Raw genomic sequence first — 22,543 nt, forward strand, 5'->3', positions numbered from 1 at the left:
TTGGCTCTTAATTGAAACATTCTTGTTATCTTTAACTTTTTGGGATATAATTTTTAAAACAAATTGTAGCTTTTCTGATCTTAGATGACGTTGTTTTCTCGCTACAGTGGTTTGAGCATGTTGACTTTATTCTGTAATTTGGACACATTAATTTAGTTCTCTGATGTGACAACACGCTCGTACAAGGTGTTTGCTGTGGGTTATCTTATTTTTGAAAAAATGAGATAGAATATAACACAAACCTGGTTCGTCTAAGACTTTATTCCAACAAGTGCCCAATCAACACATAGAGGTGGAATCCTTGAGCGTGCAAGGTATACATGACATGAATATGTATAGATAATGTGAATACATAATTTATTTAAATTTTGCAAAATTTCTCTCCTTTTGAGAAAGTGAAAAATGATTTGATTGTTTTGGCTCATGATGAAAATATTGAAATGCAGTATGCTTACCAAAAACAGAATCTAATATGTTTCATTATATTTTCAGCATTAGCAAATTTATAATCATAACAACACTAAGTTAAATTCTGTAATATGGCAATATAATAGTAAATTGTATTCATTTACTTTAATATAGGGTTCAAAAATATTTTAACTGACGATTCAAACCTTGCTATATTCATCTTAACAAAACAGTTATTCACATGGGTTAATTATCTTATACGCACTGTCATCGATTGAATCCCATTCTTATTATTCAGTCACTGCTCTGTTTGCAATATCACTTGCTTATCCGTCAGGGTATCGTGTACACGCTTTCACCTTTTCTTCGGGACCGTGTTACATGAGGGGATTTGATCTCAAGGTAAGTTCTGGCATGCTTGATTCCGTAATAGTACTACTATTAAAATGGTGTTCTCTAGTGGTATGTGTCTGACTTATGCAATACGAAAATTCATTTCTAGGACACGCCAAGACATTTTCAGCAAATGGGGTTATGTTCGCTGACCTTTTGCACGATGGTTGCGTCTACTTTCATGAGATGGAGAAATGTGCCTGTTATGGGCAATACAAATTCGATCCTCCTATCAAGTAACAGCTGGCCTGGGGAGTTAACCGCAATCAGCAGGAGAATACTTGTATCCAAGGATAATAATATATGGGTCTTGTTTGTTGTCCTTCGCAACAGTCTTTAATCTATGCAAATTGTCTGTGGACCATTACAGTTTATTCACACTGTACATATGTTACCATGAGACATGTGCATTTTAACTTTTCGTATAACCGCCGAGAATTAGAAGAGTCTGTCAAAAAGTCAACTTCAGAGAAACGAATAAAACAGTCAACTGTAAAAAGGCAATTTTTGCAGTCAAAAGTTAAAATGTCAGTACCAATTTTTTTATATGGTCTTTGTGGAAAATCATGCGGAGTTAAGGATGCCTTCGAGTTGGAGTCCCTATAAGTCAACCATACCAACCTGTGTGACAAATCTTCACTAATTTCTTTAGACATTCCTAGCCAAAATATATTATCTATCGCACGCTCTAATGTCTTGTGTGCTCGTAGGTGATCTAGGGAAAATGTTCATAACGTTTCCTGTCTGAGTGATCTCGGCGCAAATAATTTTTGAACTCTAAAAGTTTGGCTGTCTTCTACAGAGAGTTCATCTTTGTGATTCAACAATTTTAACACAGCTGGATTCAATAAGTGCAAATTTGGACCATCCTTCTGTTTCAAAGTTTACATTAACTGGTAGTTTTAATAGTATTTCGTAGCAATTCCAATCGTCAGTTCATTAGACACAATTGTTTTGTGATATGTACATGTAAGTCAAGACCTTCAGTCAAATCAAGGTATGTATCTGACAACGACTGTCTTGGCGAATATTCGTTTATATGCAAATCCTTGCTGCTAAGATGGTGTACCTAAGGGTTGTATTTCCGCAACTGTAACATCATTCACTGAAGACGTGGAAGGGAGTACAGATAGGAGCTTTTTCATTATCGACACTGTGGGTTTATGGTCCGAAATTACCCGTATGTATCCAGCTAACACTAACTGGTGAATACATTTGCAGCCAAAGCGTATAGCCAAAGTTTCTTTTTAAATGTCGGCGTAACGTATCTCTTTTTACCAAACACTTACATGCAAACACGTTATGTATATTTAAGTTATAGTATTGGTCGGTTTTTCTTAATGCTTTATGTTACACACATTTGTAATTTTTACTTGACCTTGTCCAAAAAAGCTCATAGAACCTGAAGGTTGACGTTTTTAATATTTTAAAAGGTGAATACATAGCTGACAATTTCTGTATTAGTTTGGATTAAATACTAAGATCCTTATTGATGCAAACATCTTTTCCTCAATTTTGTTAAAAGATAAGACCTGTTTCTCACATCAGAATCTTCTAGAATGGAATATTCCATTAAGTGACAGAGTATCTCCTAAAATGGTAATTGCTAGGTCAAGTGGAGGGTATATAATATTGCTTATCTACAAATTATGTATTCTTGCCTTAACATCTTGAAGCAAATTCAGAATGGAATAATGAATGTCGTTACAAATGACGATTCGGCATCCAATCTTACGTTCCAGTATGCCTGTAAACAGTCTAATATACTGAAATATTGTACGGCACCAACTGTCAACATAGAATAATGTGGCCAAAGAATTGCATCGTTAAGTGGTTTGGGATCCAGGCAGATCCTGCGTTTGCATGTCTAGGGTTTCTATGGAACCATAAGAGCCTGGATATGTTTTGAAATTAACCTGGACCTGAGTAGACATATCAAAGCAAAAACAAATTTAGGTGATAAACATTTTAACACCATGTATTGTTTGTTGGTGGTTTATCTTATTTTGAATCTCGAATGACAATAGGTTTAACCGATATAATCTAGCTTCTGCGACTTTATTCCAACAAATGCCAAATCCCGAAATACATTTAATAATAGTAAATAAAACGCTGCTTAAAATACAATAAACTTTACCAGATTTCATTATTTTATTTTCGTTGAATTCACTGCTGATATAGATAATGAAGAACATGAGATGTCTGCGGAATTGATTGATCTTCAGGTGTGGTGAGTGAAGAAAGTATTTAATCATCCCATCCGTCTGATGTTTATCTAAATGAGAATTGCAATCGGACACATCGGACACATCTTTATGAACAAAAACCATTACGTTAATTTCTTCTTATCAAGCGTTATATTTGGGTTAAATATGTAAAAACTGATCCTTGTATTCAGCATACGCCGTCCTTTAAAAGCCACTTTGGCTAGCTCCATATTTAGCACCACAATCTATGTTTATTTTATAGTAGTTTCCACCACTTTCCGATGATTCAAAATTATGTATGTTGTTCTCAATGATAACCTTATCTGAACGGATTTTCGGATCAGGTACGATGATTAACATACGCAACTATATACATAGGTCTAGATGAAAATAGTACACTTAAAGGAGTGGTTTACGTCAGTTACCTTAATTTCACGGTCGAAAGATATGATATCAACAACAATGTCATGACCTCCTGTTATGCGAGAAAATTCTTTTACAGCATGCCTTTTCAGTCCATTGCTCATCTTTTTTAAATAATGTCGGACAAAATGTCTACGTGTATGGCTATTTGAACAGGTTGGTGTCCATATCGACTATGCTGACACTTTCAACAATATGATTTATATTAAACTCACTCCCATCATCTATGTGTGTTATAAATATACTGATCAAGAAAATTATTTCTACCATAGGGACACACAATTGAAGCATTATTAGTTTGATCGAAAAGACAACGTTTCTCAGTATCTATACCTAATCCCGTAGATGGCGTTGATCTCTCGCTAAGCTGTGTTTCCGTTCTATGTTCACAGTTTATATATATATATATATATATATATATATATATATATATATATATATATATATATATATATAGTTACGTCTACGGACTTAGGTTAAATAGCTAGAGAACGTACAATCCATCAATCATTCAATTTTCCAAAATATAAATTTATTTCCCTAAAATATAAAAACAACCTAAGTGAAATAATTATACAAATTGCTTACAGTATATGAGTATTATAATAAATCAAATGAATCCGGAAACTATCCAAAGATATTCCGAATGAATTTTATAATGTGCTTATGTGGTAAGATGCTAGCGGAACTGAAAAATCACTGTTCTTAATCAGAAAGATTTTACTTCAAGGTAAATACCAGGACACTGAAAATAAAAAATGTCATAAAACGTTTTACATAATCCGACAGAATTATTTAAATTTTCATATTCATGGATAATTTAATATAATCAGATATTGGCTATCTGTTTTGGAATAAATGCTTTTCACTCCGCAAGTACAACAAACAAATTATGAATAAATCACGCTTCCTCCTTCCCCCTGTCTCTCCCTCTGTTACAAAGCTGACTATGAACTGAAGAATCCTAATGTGGTGCTTTAATTCTCTTATATAGTCACCAAACTTAGCAACACTTGAATCACATGAAAGGTTCTCGAACATTTAAATGATTAGAGTGTGAATTAACAGTCCTGTTCTGACCTTCTGTAATGATTGAACTAATCAACAACTATGTCGTGCATTATATTTCTAGAGTCTAAATTTATTCACAGTATCCTTATGAGCCGTACATTGGCCGAAACAGTTGTTGATATGACCTTGGTAATCGGCCTTGATTTATGACTGAAATTTTACACGTAATGTATATGTACTTTTACAATAGCACAAGCCAGACACTGAATTAATTAATTCAAATATATATTTCATAAACTCAAATGACTTAAGTAAATTAATATTATAAATTTATATATAATATATAATACACTTACCCGTAATATATCGTCGATTGTGTGAAGGGTTGCGCCAGACATTGCAGCAGCTCATAGGAGAGCATCGGTAGTTCATATTAACTGTTTTCTTCGGTACTTAATTCACCCTCTCCGTTACCGAAGTGGTGTTGATTTTGGTCGCCTGTATCATTCCTCCGCGTGTAATGCTTATTATTGTTTTAGAGAGTGGCGTCTCTCAAAATCATTGTTACCCAATACCGCTTTTCAGATTAGGGGTTATTCTCATGAGGATGGTGGATTAGGAAGCCAGGAACGTCTCCACAGATCAAAGATCAAAGCAACATATGAACATTAAAAACGTTTGCGTTCTGTAGATTTCATTTCAATCATAGCAAGGACACAAGCAATAGCGTTCTCTTACACCCTTGCATAGGTAAAGTACCAATGTTTAGAGATTTAACAATGAGTTCTACAACCTTATTCTTGCTGAGCTACTTTGAAAATCATATACATCATGGGTGAGAATTCTTCCCGCATTGTCCAGACTCCGCTACCGAAGTGGTGTAAATCCTGGTCGCATGTAGCATCCAAAGATGCTTCGTGTTGTGCTTATTATTGCTTTGGAGAGTGGTGTCTCTCAAAATCAATGTTCGTGAATATATGCTAAAATTACCTAATATCGCCTTTCAGATGATGGGGCCATCCTCTTAAGTACGTCTTAATACAATGGTGGATTCGGAAGCCAGGTGCGTCTTTGCATATCCATGATCAAAGCAACATAAGAGGATCAAAAACGTTTGCGTTCTGTAGACTTATTTCACTCATAGAAGGGAGACAAGCAATAACGCTCTCTTCCTCCCCTGCACAGGATAAGTACCAATTTTTAAAGATTTCACGATGAGTTCTGCCGCCTTATTCTTGCAACGCTCAACATAATACACATCCTGGGTGAGACTATTTCCCGCATTGTCCTGCCTCCAAATGCCTCAGACGGCTTCACAGTGGACAGTGCCAACTGCTAGTCCAGCCCGATAGGTTCATTCCCTATTGTTGTATATCACACTCGAGCTTTCCTCAATCTAGTCTCAGATAAGTGCACAACAGCCCCGCACACGCATGTACTCAGGTTCGAAGGAGGAAAATCAGACATGACTCACGCATCAATCGACATTGACTACTTCGTCTTTATCAGTAGGGACTTCTATCTTTTTGTTGGTAATGTTTTGGGGCAACCCAGTTAACTACTACACATAGCGTGCATTCTATTAAGTGCCAAGAACTTTTCTGGTTCAGCGATCTAGTTCAATGTGACACATTATTCCAGTTAAGTTCAAAATATAAATTGTTTGGACTTCAGTTGATTGTCCCATATGGGTATTTTGCCAGATATCTGATTATATGATTTTACTGGTGATCAGTCTTAGCATCCTACTTTTTGCCTTTTGCGTTGTTTTGCAATGTTCTACATTATATGCGCTGTCGGGTTCCACATTTTAAATGCGTTTCATTTCTATCTAAGACGCATGCTAAAATATGGTATGATACGTTTTCTGATAGCGTAAAATATGATTGGTCGAATTTCCTGGCGGTTTTCAAATTAAAATGAAACCATGATGATGTAATTTTGAAATTAGCCAATTTTTAAAACACAAGAGCTGTCATCTAAATATATTGTAATGTACTTAAGCAGCTTGTAATAAACCGGGACAGATATAGTCATTTTCGATCACGTGTTATTGGCAGTGGCAAGTGGAGGGTTGAAACATGAAATTCAAATAATAGTGATGAATATTAACAACACGAATATGAAACCCGTACCTAAAGCAGAAACCTTTCCAAAAAGATTCTTTATCGCACATGAGAATCCTGTTCTGTCGTCACTTTTAATATTTTAAGCTGAACAAAATCAATGAAACATTAAATCAAAGCAGACAGATCAAATAATACAAACACAAAATATTTTTCTAGTCATGTGCAATGGCTAAAGCAGCAACTAGGCTTTGCTCTAAACCTCGACGAAATAGATGTTATGGCCCTGAAAACCATAATTCAGATCCCAATTTGATCAAACTTGGATTAGAGGCTCACGTCACCAACATCTTCGGTGCACTGAACAGTGAACAAAATTTACGGATATTATTACAACGGTCATGAATCTTATTTACCGAGGTTGTTGATGTTCTGGGAGTTTCATTTATTTATCTGATATTGATAAGACAGAATATATACTTACATCATCAAGATCTCGGATACACAATACTGGGATCATCTTGCATCTTATCGGTGGAGCATTTGAAACTTCTGAAAGCCATATTGCAGATGATACATGAATCAAACTTGGGTTATGTCTTTTGTCGTCAAGATCTTGCATAAGTTCGATAATGATTGAGCTCAAACTATATTAATAACGAGTTTGTACTTTTAATTGGCTAAACTTGTGATCATTCTGGAAGCCATCTTGTTCATTCAATTTTAATCTATATGATAAAGATCTCATATGTATTGGATAATGAGCAAAATCCACTTATTAATATTATTTTAAAAAGGTGAATATTTGCATTTGATTCGCCAAGCGTGTTACCTCTCTAGAGACTGTGTTTCACGTCCGATTTTAACATACTTAGAAAAAGGCTCAAGCGATCAGGATCTAAGGTGGGTACAGTAATGAGCATCAGTGATGCATATTTATCATGCGATCTTTGCATCTGATAGGCTGAATTTCAGTGAATACCAATGATAAGATGATAATAATACATTTTGGGTTTTAAAGAGTCATTTCACTTCCAAATAAGCAAACCAATTAAAAATAAACAAATTACAGAATGCAAGATGCATACATTTCAACAGGGTAGTTTATACCCCTCCCCCCCCCCCAAAAAAAAATAATAAAACTATGTACACTAAAAACTGAAATGAATAATTTTTGATGCATAATTGGAGAAAAGTATAAGAAATAAAACAAGTGACACTCTAAGCAAAGACAATACTTAGCTATACGATCTCGTTTGTTAGACAAGTTAATCATTGACATATAGCTTAGGACGCTTTTTGTTTCTTTAAGGACAGTTTACACTATAAGTACCCTGGTTATGGTGAAATCCGCTGCCAGAAATTTTAAGGTAATCTGGTATCTCACTGCGGGCACTTTGCTCATGCAGCATTAGGTAAACCATCCTCATGTAACGCGGTAACAAAACATGTAATGACGCATGCGGTAACAAATCCCTAGTGCATTTGCCTCGGTATATAAAACATTGATAATCAGTACACACAGTTATGTTACAATTCTGTTTATAGTTTGCAATAGTATACTATAATAACGGTTAATAACTGGTATACCGGCAACTGACTGTCTCGCGTGCATCGATACATTACTAGCTATAAATTCATATCGCCAACTATCCCGTTTCTTCATCTTACAAAGCCAGCCCAAATATCGCAAATCCGTTATTTACATGGTTGTTGGCTCTTAGACATAGGTACGTAATACTGTTCCGATGTCTCACAAAGTATTTGCTAAAATATGCAACTAGTCAGAAACAGATGCGGAGATAGAAAAAACCAGTAGATGAATGTCAGCGTTCAGGATTTAAATAAGACACAACCTAGCAGCCATGAATTATGTACAAAGTTTGTCTGCCTGAATGAGATTAAACAAAATTGTTATCAGTGCCTTCTAGTTAACGACAAGAAACTGATGATAAGAATATAGCTTCTCATAACATATTTTATCTCTTTCATAATTTCTGAATAATTACGTATATAGGTTTCGTGTGAGATTTATAAATTAGGCGGCATTATTAGACTGATGCAGTTTGTGTTTTCCAAATTACACAAAAATGTTGATACATGTTCTTCTTTTTCATCAAATCATTTTATGTTTCATCCAGTGCCGGATAAAACCCCGTGGAGGCCCTTAAGCCCCTAGGCAGTCGAAATCTCAGATTATCTCCTAATACGTAATATTATTTTAATCCATTGTCGCGGGGCCCCTAAGCCGGTGCCTACTCTGCGTATTTGGTAATCCGGAATTGGTTTCATCTCATTTTTACACCTTTCATTTCTCTGCTAAGAATTGTTATCAACTGATTCACTCTGCTCTCTAAAAATTTTACTGCATTAGTTTCATTAATTGTTCTAAATAATTCATTTAATTACTATGATGTATCTTCAATATACATCATATTGTCGTTGTAAAGGGCAAGCAAAAGATGATTTCTCCATCTAACGATAATAGAGTGTGATTTTGTTTTCCTTTAAAGTTATTCATGGATATTTACACTACACCAAAAGCTGGACTTTATATAAAATTATTTAATTGGTTGGAGCAATCTTATTTTTAAATCGTCTTGCAAGGAATAAAACTTATTCAAACACATTGAAAATATACATCAACTATAAAGAGTTCATCTAATGACATAATCAACTATAAAGAGTTCATCTAAGGACATACTATTTTGTAGCAATTTGCAGTCCCATAGTAGCTGATATTAATTCTGGTCTCTGAGTTATGAAAAAGACAAACAATATTGTTTCGAAAGTCACATTGTCTTCGTGTTGTTTTGTGCAGTTTCACTCCGATTAATGTCACAATCAGTGTATTAAACGTCTTAAAATTATATATATATATATATATATATATATATATATATATATATATATATATATAGTTACGTGTTTACGCTCTAATAAACAGTAAATAAAGAAAGAGTCAAAACAACAAGCTTTGAAAAATTCAGCAAATAATTTATTTCACTTGATAAACACTGTAAAAATGAAAAAATAACAATGTACGGTTTTAAGAATCAAACCCAAAAAATAATCCAATAATAATCCACGAATTCAATTTTAGAAGTCCTAGGACTGAAAAGTTCTAATGAATTCAAGTTCGAGACCCGAAGAAAATCCAAAATGGAAGGCGATGACGCATACTGTAGCCTTTTACGGATGTGTCTACAGTTCTTTGTTCATTCACAAACAATATTCCGTTGTTTGAATTTCCGGTTAAAATTTCAAGAAATGTCTTTGTCCAAGAATTCTGTATGAGCTCTCAAATATTTCCAGTAAAAACAATTAATCTTTTAGGATCCAAACTAATCACAATAAAACGAACATCTTACATCACCGTGTTTAGAAGCCCGACTGACTCAGTTCCCATTAAACAAATATTATACAGTAACTTGAGAAGCAAAACAGATTCCCGGATGAGGCTCACGTGATCACATTCCAGAACATTTTAAAAGGTATTCACATGTCTAAGATCACGTATTCCAGTACAGCCTCGTTTTCGTTATTATCATTCACACATTAAAATTGAATAAAAAAATAAGTTGTTTACTTGATTCTCAATCAATGCCAAGAACTAGGTCAGTTAAACTTACAAAGTTCGGTGTTTATGACTAACAGTCAGGTCAAACTAATTTCTGGAAAATGTCGAATTCCCAGTAAACCAAATTACATTAATTTGGCATGCAATGAAATTTTAAAAAAAGGATTTCAAAACTTACAGGTGTGTGTGTGTGTGTGTGTGTGTGTGTGTTATTTGGATTTTTCAGTAGTTTTAAAACTTTTTCAGTCATATCTCTACCATGTCTGCAGTGTGACAGTTTATAGTGACGTCTAGCACTGGGGCATCATGCCGAAGTCATGTAGCATGATGTCCCACCCAGTCACATTATCCTGACACCAGGCCGACCAGTCCTAACACTATCCTCTTAATGCTGAGCGCCAAACGAGGCAGCTCTTAGTACCATTTGTGTAAGTCTTTGGTATGACTCAGCTGGGGTCTAACCCACGACCACCCGCATCCGAGGCAGACACTCTAACCATTAGGCCACTGGAGCGGTTGGTTGGGTAGAGCTGTTCTTCTGTGCATTTTTTAGCTGATAGGTACATCTAATAGTTTTAAGAAACAACACGGAATCAAAACCGTCCAGTTCAATTTGTACGTTGAAAGACTGCTCTGGTAATGAAAAGCCTTGAGTAGAAAGAATGATAGGGTCAGCATGTTTCACCATAAAATGGTTATTCTAAGAGATTTTTGTTCTTAAATGTCGATGAAATCCACTCCTACTGTCTGGAGAAAATCCTGCAAAAGGATATTTGTTTCGATACAATAACTTCTTAACACATTGAGCTTTAAATGCATATGATCTATGTTTTGGCGTGTACTATTCGTAAGAGCTTCTTTTAAGCTAGTTCTTTGACAAGTATTCCACTCGAGAAATTGTCTGGCGGCATATCAATTGATTCAAAAACAGTTAAAATTGTAACCGTCTCTTATGAGGTTAATTAGTGAAAGAAATTAAATACTATAAAACTTTCAACAGAAGCGCGTGGTTTAAAGACAGCAAGTTTCCTCCAATCATAAAAGACGAAACTGCTACACACAAAATTCTGCATTGGTTTAAACATCTTAAAGTGAGGTATAAGCCATGTATGTTTAGTTATTTACTAAATTTAAAGGATGAAGCTTAAGTGGAATTCTAAAATACATCGAACAAATGTTTCTGCATGCTTATGAGGTATCTGTTTGGCACATAAGTACCGAACAACCATAGTTTAGATTATGGACATGAGAAGAACACACAAAATGCCCTACGTTTAGGTTCTTTGCAAATGAAAAATAAATTAATCACTGAGAAGTGAGTTTGGGTTTGGATTTTTAACTTAGCTTTTGTTCATAGTGATGTCAATCTCTTGAGCAGCATGCCGCTGACATGTAGTATCATGTAAGCTCAGTCCCATTATCCTGACATCAGGCTGAACAGTCCTAAAACTAACATCTTAATGTTGAGCTGCTAATACCATTCTTTAAGTCTTTGATATGACTCGGTCTGGATTCGAACCATCGACCTCCCACATCCGAGGATCACTCTCTAACCACTTAGTCACCAGAGCGGTTTTAAATGAAGAAAACAACTATACAATCCATCATATCACCTGAATTTCATCTAATACAAACAATTTACAGAGAAAAATAATTTGACCAATGATTGCCACCTCAAAATACACACATTCTTTGGTCAGCGAAAGGTCTTTATCTGTGCCGATTATTTCTCATTCTTGCATAGTGTGCGGTCAGAACATGTTATCTTAGGGGGATACAGTATATAAATTGGATTCACGCTTATTTTGTAGGTACAGATTTGAAATGAAATCTGGTAAAATGGAATGGCAGCATTTTCTAAGATAAACTAAATAACAGGTCACTATCTTAAGAGATAGATGGATATATATACAACAATGTCACTGTAATTACACTAGAAGTGTTCAGTTTTCAACAGCTTTACGGTATTGGCCTTTGATGACGTTCCCATTCAGGCTGAATGGCGGACAGGGATAAGTCGAGATATCAACTACACGAATATATACATGTGAATAATTTTACTTGTTGATAAGGAGGGAGAGACCACATTAGTCACTCGTTAATCATACATACTGAAGACATGATGTTGAATGCAATTTCGTTTATCCTCCTGGTAAGTGTCAGAAGTTTTCTTTCAGCTATTTCTTTTTAAAATGGATTTCAACCTAATCTCAAATGATTGTTAGAAAATCAACATGTCAAGCCGTCATGTATGCTCACAAAAGTTCATAGGAAAACACTTGACACCTTCCTCTCTTCATACCTTCCATATTTTGTACCTTCGTTATGTCTAATGTTTCAATAGTAAAGTGCAATGTTAAAAATGAAACAACATAAAGCGATAACTTGAGAGAACAATTGAGCATCCATCAGGCTCACACTAGCGTTAAAATCAATGCAATTTAGGCAACTACTTCAACTTGATTGGATATTGAGTATATGACCTTAATCGAGCTACTGATTGAATCTAACCGGATGTGGGCTGATATGGAATTCACACACTTGTAACGATACTGGTTCTGCAACTGAGAACTTGGGAAATTTGATCATCGTTAACAAAAATTAATCTTCTAACGCAGTTCTGTCAATATTTCGTTCAGGCATCTGTTTATGAAGAGTACTCAGTTTTATGATACTTTGTACCTACATAAATAATCCATTACTCTTAACACGAAACTTAGTGACAGTAGTGATACATTTTCAGGTGTCCATGACACATTCTTTCAATTATCATTATGCTCAGATCTTTCAGGGATAGAAGTTTAAAAACATTGTTTCCGCTCTTCTCTTGTCCTGTAATTGGGTCAAAAAATATTTCTTAGTACAGACAACACGCGTGAACCGACCTTTGAATATTACTTTTGTCATTCGGAAACCAAATCAGAAATGCAGTTTGCACATTTTCATACGGTTTTTGCAAATTTTGTTTTCATTATTTTAACACTTTTCCTGAAGATTTATCTTATCAGTGAAACTTTGTAAATAGTTCAAGTAATACTATTATGTAAGAGTGTTCCATTAAGTATTTGGAGTTAGTTTCCCGGTCGTCATTAAGGTTGTTTTCTCCATGATTCCCATGATGTTTGTTCAGATAGAAACAAAAAGAAATAGCAATAATATTCTTCTCCTCCTCTCCGTCACACTGACTAGTGAGGTGGCATTCAAATAGAGTGATTAGTGATGTGTCACTTCATCACACTGACTAGTGAGGTGTCATTCCATCAGAGTGACTATTGAGGTGTCATTCCATCAGATTGACTAGTGAGGCGTCACTCCATCACACTGACTAGTGAGGTGCCATTCCATTAGAGTGACTAGTAAGGTGTATTTCCATCAAAGTGATTAGCGAGGTGTCACTCCATTACAGTGATGAGTGAGTTGCCACTTGATATAAACAATAGGTGTTACATTCAAGGCGTGCTAGAGATGACATGTTTCGAACTACATATATAACTAAGAGAAGATAACTCCTAGGATTGCAGACACAACATTGTTTTATCAAATCAAAGTTCTATGTGACTGGATACTGAAACTAATTTACGTTATTTATGTCTAACAATTTCAGATTTTCTAGATTTCTTGTGTTTTAAATATAATGTTAGATTCTGTGAATAATCATATCATTTATTTACCAAAACATATGTAAGATAGCCTTGAAATGTAATAGTAAACTGGTATTTCCAGTAATATTCAAATCGTCTTGCAAGAGTTTAAATTAATACACACTTTAAAATGCTAAACTATATTGCCAAAACACAATGTTGATAACTTTCAAGAATGAAAAATTAATTTCCAAATAACAACATTAATACCATAACTAATAACAATCCAATGAGTCATTTCCTAGAATTACTGCATATGCCTAATTAATCAACTTATATTTCTAACAAATATATCACAAACCATCGAACGATATATTTTAAAATTATAATGATGACTACAATGTTTTTATGCATTTGTCATTATTAACCTGACATAGTACCTGAGAAAATAACTCAAAATCTACAAGGAACAAAGTGACAAACGTTTCAATTTTCAAAAATTAAGATATGTACATACCTGTAACGAAAATAAGAGAACTCCCAGGATTGCAGACACAACTATGGTTGGTCCTACCTCCCAAAAGCAGCCTATGTAGAGTACCTTGTCCGGAATGTGCCGAACCTTGCCGAAAATGTACAGAGAGTGCAAAGGACACTTTATCGCCAGAAAGAACCCACGCTTCTCGTCACGTTACGTATCGAAGTTATCTGTATTTGATTGACATAACCGTGCAGTAAGGAACGTTTACTGACTAGTAAACAAATGGAATAACTCGACAATTCTAAAGAGAAAGGAAGAGAGTTGGCTGACTTATTTTTATGTTGCATATCCATAATATGTGTTACTTGACCCTACTGACAGCACCAAGGGAATGTCGGCTCTTTCATTTATATATACATGTGTGTGAGCGTGTGTGTGTGTTTGTGTGTATGTGTGCGTTTGTACTGCAGTCGACGAAAATTAGACTTTATGAAATCTTTCAGGAATTTCAATTGTAACATTATGTGTTTGGTTTGCTGTTTTAAGTTGTTTCCTCCCCTTTCGACGAATCTGACTGACTCGAATTGTTGAAAAGGTGTTTAGTAACTTTGTCGTTATCAATTGTAGTTATGCAGATTGATGTGCGTGTCATACGGGTGCGTATCGCCTACCCGCAGTTTGTAAGTACCTTTCAGGCTCTGGTATTCCTAGCCCCTATCGTCGCCTATCAACTGTTGTAACGAATATATTTACGTTGCAGAACTTGTCTTCTTTCTCAACATCCAAGTGTACTTGGCAACATTTTTTTATATTACATACAATCAAGATTGAAAGACTTGAGTGCTTATCATTAATAAAGTTTCAGGTTCCAGGCAAATCCAGGCATATATTTGGTGGACGCCTTGAGAGACACAGGGAACTAAGTTTGGAAGTTCTTGCATTGTACGCGTTTCAAGGGCATACTTTAAACTATCGAATTCGAATCGTACTCAAGAACGTTCCTATTAATTTGCATTATTTATGAGGTGTGAGAGAGAGAGAGATTGCTGGATCGCAAAGGGGTTCAACGCAAGCTCTGCCACTTTAGAATTGTCCTTCTGACAAATGCATAATACATTGAAGAGTCATAAAAGGATAACAAAGGAGCAAAGGGGAAGGACGCGAGTTCTGTTAAGTTAGAATTGTCCTTCTGACATATGTATAATACATTGAACGGGCATATAAAAAAGCTAATGTCAGTAAACAAAGGGAACAAGAAATATGTACAGGTGTGAATATTGTGATGGAGAAATGCCATCCCCACCATAGCCACCTAGATCCATATCAATATACTTTTATACACATATATGTAAGTTCTGGTGAACAAATATGCATTGTTTTTAAATTTTAGAATATAACCATACCTATATATCTTTTGCTTACAATGAATTAAAGATAAAAGTGAAATTGCAGATAATGGTTGAGAAGGTGTCTTCATGATTAATATTTTACCTCTAACATTTAATTCGTTCCTATTCAGATTTTAGCAGAAGTTTGAACTTGTAGCTAGCAAACACTCCACACAATGTTCTATATCCTGCTGCCGCGGTGGAATGAGTAAGATATCAGTAAAATTCATGAGCTAAGAAGCTGCAAAATCGGAAACTGAGAATATTGATACTTTATTAGCTAAACGAATATCTTAAAAATAATTGGTCTCATGGGAAGATATTGGTGAAAGTTTTTATTATGTTCCATCGATGAATGCATGCTCACCCTCAGCTGTTGGTGTGATTTTGTTTAAAAGGGAAATGATCATTAGGAAGCTATAAAGGCACAAAAAGTGTATATAACCAATGTGGTATTCAGGTTCCTCCTGTTACAAAGAAAACGCGTGCATTATGCATATATCTTTCATATTTTCAGGATGAAACATTTAGAAAATCTCCTAACGTCGAGTGTTAAAATAACATGTAATATTAACTGGGGGAGTGTTTGTGAGTGTGCCATATATATTATAATGTTTATCTTTGCGTAATATTTACTAAGAAGGCAAAATTAGAGACATTATTAATTATATGTAATTTTTTTTTCTTCCAGTGCTCACTGTCACAAGGGGTGAGTTGTCTTCCAATTTTCATTAGGGACATGCAACATGATAAAGTATCTTCCAGATTATAATCGTTGGAAAACATAACTTTAAACGTAACAATATATAACACACATTTTCACATACACGCACGTTTGTAAGAGACTGAATATATTTGTATTTACGTACTTTTTGTGAAACATTTGTCTGCATGACGTGTTCGTCAACACAGTTGATTGTATTAGAACCCTTTGATATCAATTATCAATAATGACACGACACTGACTCCAACGAGTCTTATTTATGGAACTTATTAAAATTTAACTCACTTCCTTTCAATTCATAGGCTGTAACAACCAATAAACCTCTTGGCACCAACTGCACGAGTTCTTACGAATGTGGCACAGGTGTCTGCTGTCGTGATGCTGCTGGCCAACTTGTGGATGGTAACCTTGATCCCCAAGGACCGTTTGGTATATGATAGCAATGTTTACCAACATTTATAAATGTTTATCTATATTTATATCCCTCTTTAATTTGTGCCCCATTACATTTTGTACTGGATGGTCTTTTCAAATATTCTTTGTCATTATTTGCTAATGACAGAATCATTCAGGGTATTCTACACATAAGATTGTTCTTGTGAAATTCGAAAACATTCACAAGAAGGAAACATCTTACACCATTTTGGTATCTTTCAAAAGTACAGTCTTAAAGGAATAGTGTTAGACTGCTTTGTCTGCATTATATATTTGAAAGATATATCTTATACTGATGTATTAATTCAATCACGGATGACATATCTTTATCTAGGGTGTCAATGAAACTCTTGTATACGGAGAGAGGGAGGGTACCTTTTAAATGAAGAGCTTCCATCATTAGCTAAGTACCAATGCAATGTACAATCTATCTTAAGTTGCAAGATATGACTTACAATGTTTCTAAAATCACTGTTTTAACAGTGCGTTCTACATTCTGACACCTATTTTCTAGCAATTTGCTACTTTTGTATTAACATGGTTCAAACATATTGTGTAATCTTTCCAGTTTGGGAACCTTTGTATTTATTTTCTTTACAATGTTTTTAATACTCGGAAACTTTACGCGGCAATTCATAAATCTTTCAGGTGATGATCTATAGTCTTTTCGTTGCCAATCAATTGCCTTGTAGGCATTTAAGTTTTCAATTTTGAAGCCCCATGCATAATATATATATATATATATATATATATATATATATATATATATATATATATATATATATATATATATATGTTTGTGTGTGTGTGTGTGTGTGTGTGTGTCATCTTTATGTTAACGATTCTAAATAATGAATGATTAGACCCTATTTGAACCCCATTATATTCCATTCCAAGAATTGTTACACCTTTAATCAATAATCTTATAACTTTGGACAATCGTCCTGAATGAAGGTGTACGCCTTAATGATATCGACTGACACTCGACAGCACAGTGTTTTTTTTTTTAGAGGATAGCTCCTCGGGATTTGAAAACTATCCCTGTCATGAATTATAACTTCATAAAATTGCCAAAGTTAGACAGTTGGAAAATTTGTAGAAGGGATTAGTTTTCAATATGTCATATTCAAGAAGGGATATACCGGTATTACTTGTAGATTAGTTGATGTAATTTGGAATAACGTTTGGAATTACAATTGTCATACATGCAATAAGTAGAAACTTCCTTGCATTAAATGCACTGGAAAATTTGTTGAATTACACCTCTTGCTTTTATGTGCGACGACAATTCTCAGACGAATCATAAGTTAGTTCCTCATTTGATGATAGAGCGAAACTTTAATAGGAATGTAAGACATATCGGATGGGTAGTAAACGCCTTTGGGAACTACCGTACACTTTCAAACGACTATGGTGTACGATTCCTAACGAATTATCTGTGGAAGGAGTTGTAGATTTATAAGTGTTTTAACCTCTGATCGCTACTAACGATTACACACGTTCACTTTCCTATGCAATGATTATGAATAACCCAGTTACGATCGAGCTTTCTTATGCAATCCTATCTTTCATAAAATTAGCATTAGAAATTCCTAAAATGTTATTTTTAACTTAAATCTTTCAAAATGAGATGATGGAACAATGATGTCTTGTCCCGGTGACCAGGACTGTGTTGTATTAGTCAATATGCATCCATCGAAAGGTACATAGCTTTTTGGTCAACAGTATGTGGGAATCTTGCTTGAACGTAAAATCGAACCAGTGTAGAAGAAACAGACAGACGGGTGGACTGACAAACAAGGCTAAATCAGTAGGTAGATCCCACATTGTTTTGGGGCATATCAATGTCGTATTAACCAGCTATATATGCATTATGTATTGCTGTTTAGTAGTGTCTGCATATTCGTTCAACTTTATAGCCATAAGGTTCAGATTCTGCTCTATTATTTACGTAGGGCATCTTGCTTTCGGTGGACAGGTTTCCAGGTCTGGGACTTGTTCCAGCAGACTTGGACAGAACGGTGATGTCTGTGATTCAAACTGTGGATGTGATCAAGGTAGCACTACCTACTTATCTATCTATCTATCTATCTATCTATCTATCTATCTATCTATCTATCTATCTATCTATCTATCTGTCTGTCTGTCTATCTCTATGTCTGTCTGTATGTATGTCTATTTATCTATCTATCTGTCTGATGGTGGGTCGGTCAGTCGGCCTATCTAACCCTTAGCATGGTTTCGATACCGATAAAAGAAACTGAAATTGGCTTTAAAAATTGAGAAATTAGACAACTACATGAATTTACTTGTTTTTATTCCAATTACAATCGGGTAAATTATCAATAAATATGAAGTTTAGATACTGACCTAAACGAAAAGAAACTCTCTTTAAAAGGTTTCATTTTCATCCGTGCTTTGCAGTTTTAAAAAAATGTACTGCAGAATAAATGTATAGTCATTAACAAATATTTCTGAAAGAGCAAGTGGTTTTCGCTCTTAGAGAGCGGGTCATGCCATAAGTTATTTTTTATAACAAATCAATTGTGGTAGAAGAATTGATTTTCCAAAAATGATGTGTTATTTTTATGGCCCAGCATATGAACAATTGAAAATAAAACTTCTTTAAGACGTAAGTGAGAAAATGAAAAACATGTTTTTTTCTTTTCAAGAATAACTCCACGGACACGCACAATTTCATAACAGTTATTGTATGTAGTTTTCTAACATCCAACAAACAAAATCTTTGTAAAAATGTAGTCAATACCTGTTAGGTGCAATCCCTTAAACACGTGTACGCAAAATATTGTTCTCTTTTTTAGAGAGTAGGGATGCGGGGGTAATCTCGTTATGTTCACATATGTTAATAATAACTCCAAAAAGCTGTCCTTTAAGACTATGTTTCACATTATGCTAATAAAACAATATTGAATGAATGAAATTCCTTGTCGTAATCCCTGCATATAGCTATAAATACGACATAAAGATTTTATCCTGAAGTACGCCTATAAGTCTCTTCAAGGGATCAAAATGTGACTTTACTGTAAATGTAAATTGTAACAGTTACACACTGTTATGACATTTCAATCTTTTACACAGACTAAAGATTTTATAAAGGGTGTTCTATCCCAGCTTGTATCTCATCTGAATTCAAACAGGCTTTTTAGCAATGTACAATCAGCATATCGCCCTTGCCACAGTACTGAAACTACTCTTCTAAAAGTTGTTAATGACATTCTCTCTGCGTTGGATAGCGGAAAGATTACAGTCCTCACCCTCCTTGATTTGTCTGCAGCATTTGACACAATAGACCATGATATATTACTTCACCGTCTCCAGCATGTATTTGGCATTCATGACACAGCCTTACTGTTGTTCAAGTCCACTCCAGCCCAGTTAATCTATGTTGTGGTGTTCAACAGGGATCTGTTTTTGGACCTGTTCTCTTCATTATATACACTCAGCCGCTCTCAAGTGTCATGGCTCATCATCCAGTGTCCCACCAACTGTACGCTGATGACACCCAAATATACAAATCTAGCCACCCAAATGAAGTTGATGCTACCATCCAAGGTGTAGAGAGGTGCATTTCAGATGTGAAATCATGGATGACATGTAACAAGCTGCAGATGAAAAAACCGAGGACATTCTGATCACAAATACTTTCTCATTCACATCCTTTACCTTAAACAATAAATATCAGCAACACCAACATTAAACTGACACAGTCAGTACAAAACCTAGGTGTTACTCTGGACAGTACTCTCAAATTTCACCAACATGTCATGAGCATATATGCAAGTCTGCACATCTTGGGCTGAGACGCATCAGCTCGATTCGCAAATATCTTTCAGTTGATGCCACTAAAACACTTCTGTGTTCATTAGTACTTTCAAGACTGGACTACTGTAACTCAATTATGTTTGGTTTATCTCAATATCTACTCCAGAAACTTTAAAACGTTCAAAACACAGCTGCTCAGATCATACTTAGAGTGCCACGATTAGAGCACACCTATCCGCTGCTTTGTACCCTACACTGGCTATCCATTCGATCCAGAATCATACACAAAATTTGTTTTCTGTGCTACGTTTCAAAGACGGACTCCAGTCCAACATACCTATCCGACCTCACCCATGCATATACACCAGCAAGATACTTACGCTCCTCTTCTGACAACTGAATACTCATTATTCCCACTATGAAAACAAAGTCATATGGACAGCGTTCTTTTGCATACCAGTGCCCAGCAACGTGGAATGAATTGCCCACTGAAATTAGACACAAAGACACAGTGATTTCATTCAAGAGTGCTCTTAAAACTCACTTATTTCGACTGCAAGAACAAACATAATGACCTAATAATGGTTCCTACCTTAAATATTTTCAGCAGGGATTTTTATGTGTTCTAATTTCATGGTGTTTGTTTTTTGTAATCATATCATTATATATGTTTTTTATGTTATAGTTATTGTCTAATGTTGTAAAGTGCTTAGAGCTTCTAAAGTTTAGGCGCTATACAATGTCCTCATTATTATTATTATTATTATTATTATTACATGGGGTGCGTTGAGGTGGGTGAGGTGGGTGACCTAAAATGAGGTAGATTTAGTTAACGATGCTACTTTTTGCCTGTCAGGACTGGAGTGTTATCGTCCCATGAGTGGCGTATGCTGTCCTCCAATGACTTGCTATGATGCAGCCTACGTGAAACAGCAGAGAGAATACTGGCATAACTGTTTCTCTAACCCACAGTGCCCCATTCCCCCATAAAAGATTTTACTGCTTCGTGGTACACTTGAAAATGTTGAATTATGTACTGGTAATTTTTGTGTCAACGTACATTAATATATAATCATGGATAAGAATGTTCGACAAAGTCAAGAAAAATAATACATATCCTAATTGTGTAATCCTTATTAAATGAATACTTGTAACGATTATTTTATATTCTTATTTTGAATTTAATGTAAACTTCATTCAAATAATGACAAAATGCATTACCTTAACGGTAACCGTTATAATGAACATAAAGCTAGATTTTAAATAGCTAATTTAAATAGAAGACGTTTATTGGTATGTATGTATGTCCCGTCTCTTAATCTGAAACAAATGTTAAACATAATAGTAACAAACACATGGTGGAAAAAATACCAAGGTAAACTATCGCCCTTGTTAATGGGATCGAATTAAATTATGTTTATTCTTTTCAAATTCGGATCCTCTCTCTCTCTCTCTCTCTCTCTCTCGCTTGCGCGCAAAAGAAGCACATATTTCTTAATTCGAAAGGAGATGAATAACTGTTCTTGCGACGCCCGTGGATGCGTTTCTTCAGAGCCATACCATGATGAATTTCATCGCATGTGCATGAAAAAGAATGAATATAAACCATCTGATTTATCACCCTCTTAAAATGTTAAAACTGATGTATTTGAACTTGATGAATACGCATCTAGAAATGCATTCACTGGGTCACGAATAGACTGCAACTGTGACCTAAAGTCAATATGTACAATAACGATTTACGCATATACGGAGGGACGAACTTAACAATATACACTCTTTCCACGTTAGTGGTGGAACGAAACAATAAATATATGAGACAGCAATCCAATGCTTCAAGGTACAATACAACTATTCAGAAAGTCCATGAATACTCATTCTGCTGATCAGCACGGATAACCTCCATTTGTATGCAGCACTGTGTGTATGTGTGTGTATATGTGTGTGTGTGTGTGTGTGTGTGTGAGAGAGAGAGAGAGAGAGAGAGAGAGAGAGAGAGAGAGAGAGAGAGAATTTATAGGGGACATAACAACAAATGGATCGCCGATTTATTTTAATGTAGC

The 22,543-nt window shown here is 35.1% G+C and overlaps 1 protein-coding gene across 1 annotated transcript; it reads left to right on the plus strand.

Annotated features, from left to right (window-relative positions):
• The first annotated feature begins 12,063 nt into the window (after positions 1-12,063).
• On the plus strand, positions 12,064-21,634 carry LOC149776520 (uncharacterized). The gene is made up of 5 exons (XM_089940961.1): positions 12,064-12,240; positions 16,230-16,247; positions 16,565-16,691; positions 18,653-18,754; positions 21,337-21,634. Exons 1-5 carry the CDS (start codon positions 12,208-12,210, stop codon positions 21,468-21,470), a joined length of 414 nt encoding a protein of 137 aa, XP_089797087.1. The 5' UTR covers positions 12,064-12,207; the 3' UTR covers positions 21,471-21,634.
• Positions 21,635-22,543: the final 909 nt, after the last annotated feature.

Source organism: Sinohyriopsis cumingii, chromosome 18 (assembly GCF_028554795.1).
Source record: "Sinohyriopsis cumingii isolate HCF-2022 chromosome 18, ASM2855479v2, whole genome shotgun sequence".
Lineage (NCBI taxonomy): Eukaryota > Metazoa > Mollusca > Bivalvia > Unionida > Unionidae > Sinohyriopsis > Sinohyriopsis cumingii.

What these genes read in the sequence shown, in the direction of transcription:
- LOC149776520 (XM_089940961.1), top strand. Translation starts at nt 12,208, where the DNA reads ATGATGTTGAATGCAATTTCGTTTATCCTCCTG. An exon ending in TGATCCCCAAGGACCGTTTG is followed by an intron (nt 16,692 to 18,652) that starts GTATATGATAGC and finishes TTATTTACGTAG; the next exon opens with GGCATCTTGCTTTCGGTGGA. An exon ending in AAACTGTGGATGTGATCAAG is followed by an intron (nt 18,755 to 21,336) that starts GTAGCACTACCT and finishes TTTGCCTGTCAG; the next exon opens with GACTGGAGTGTTATCGTCCC.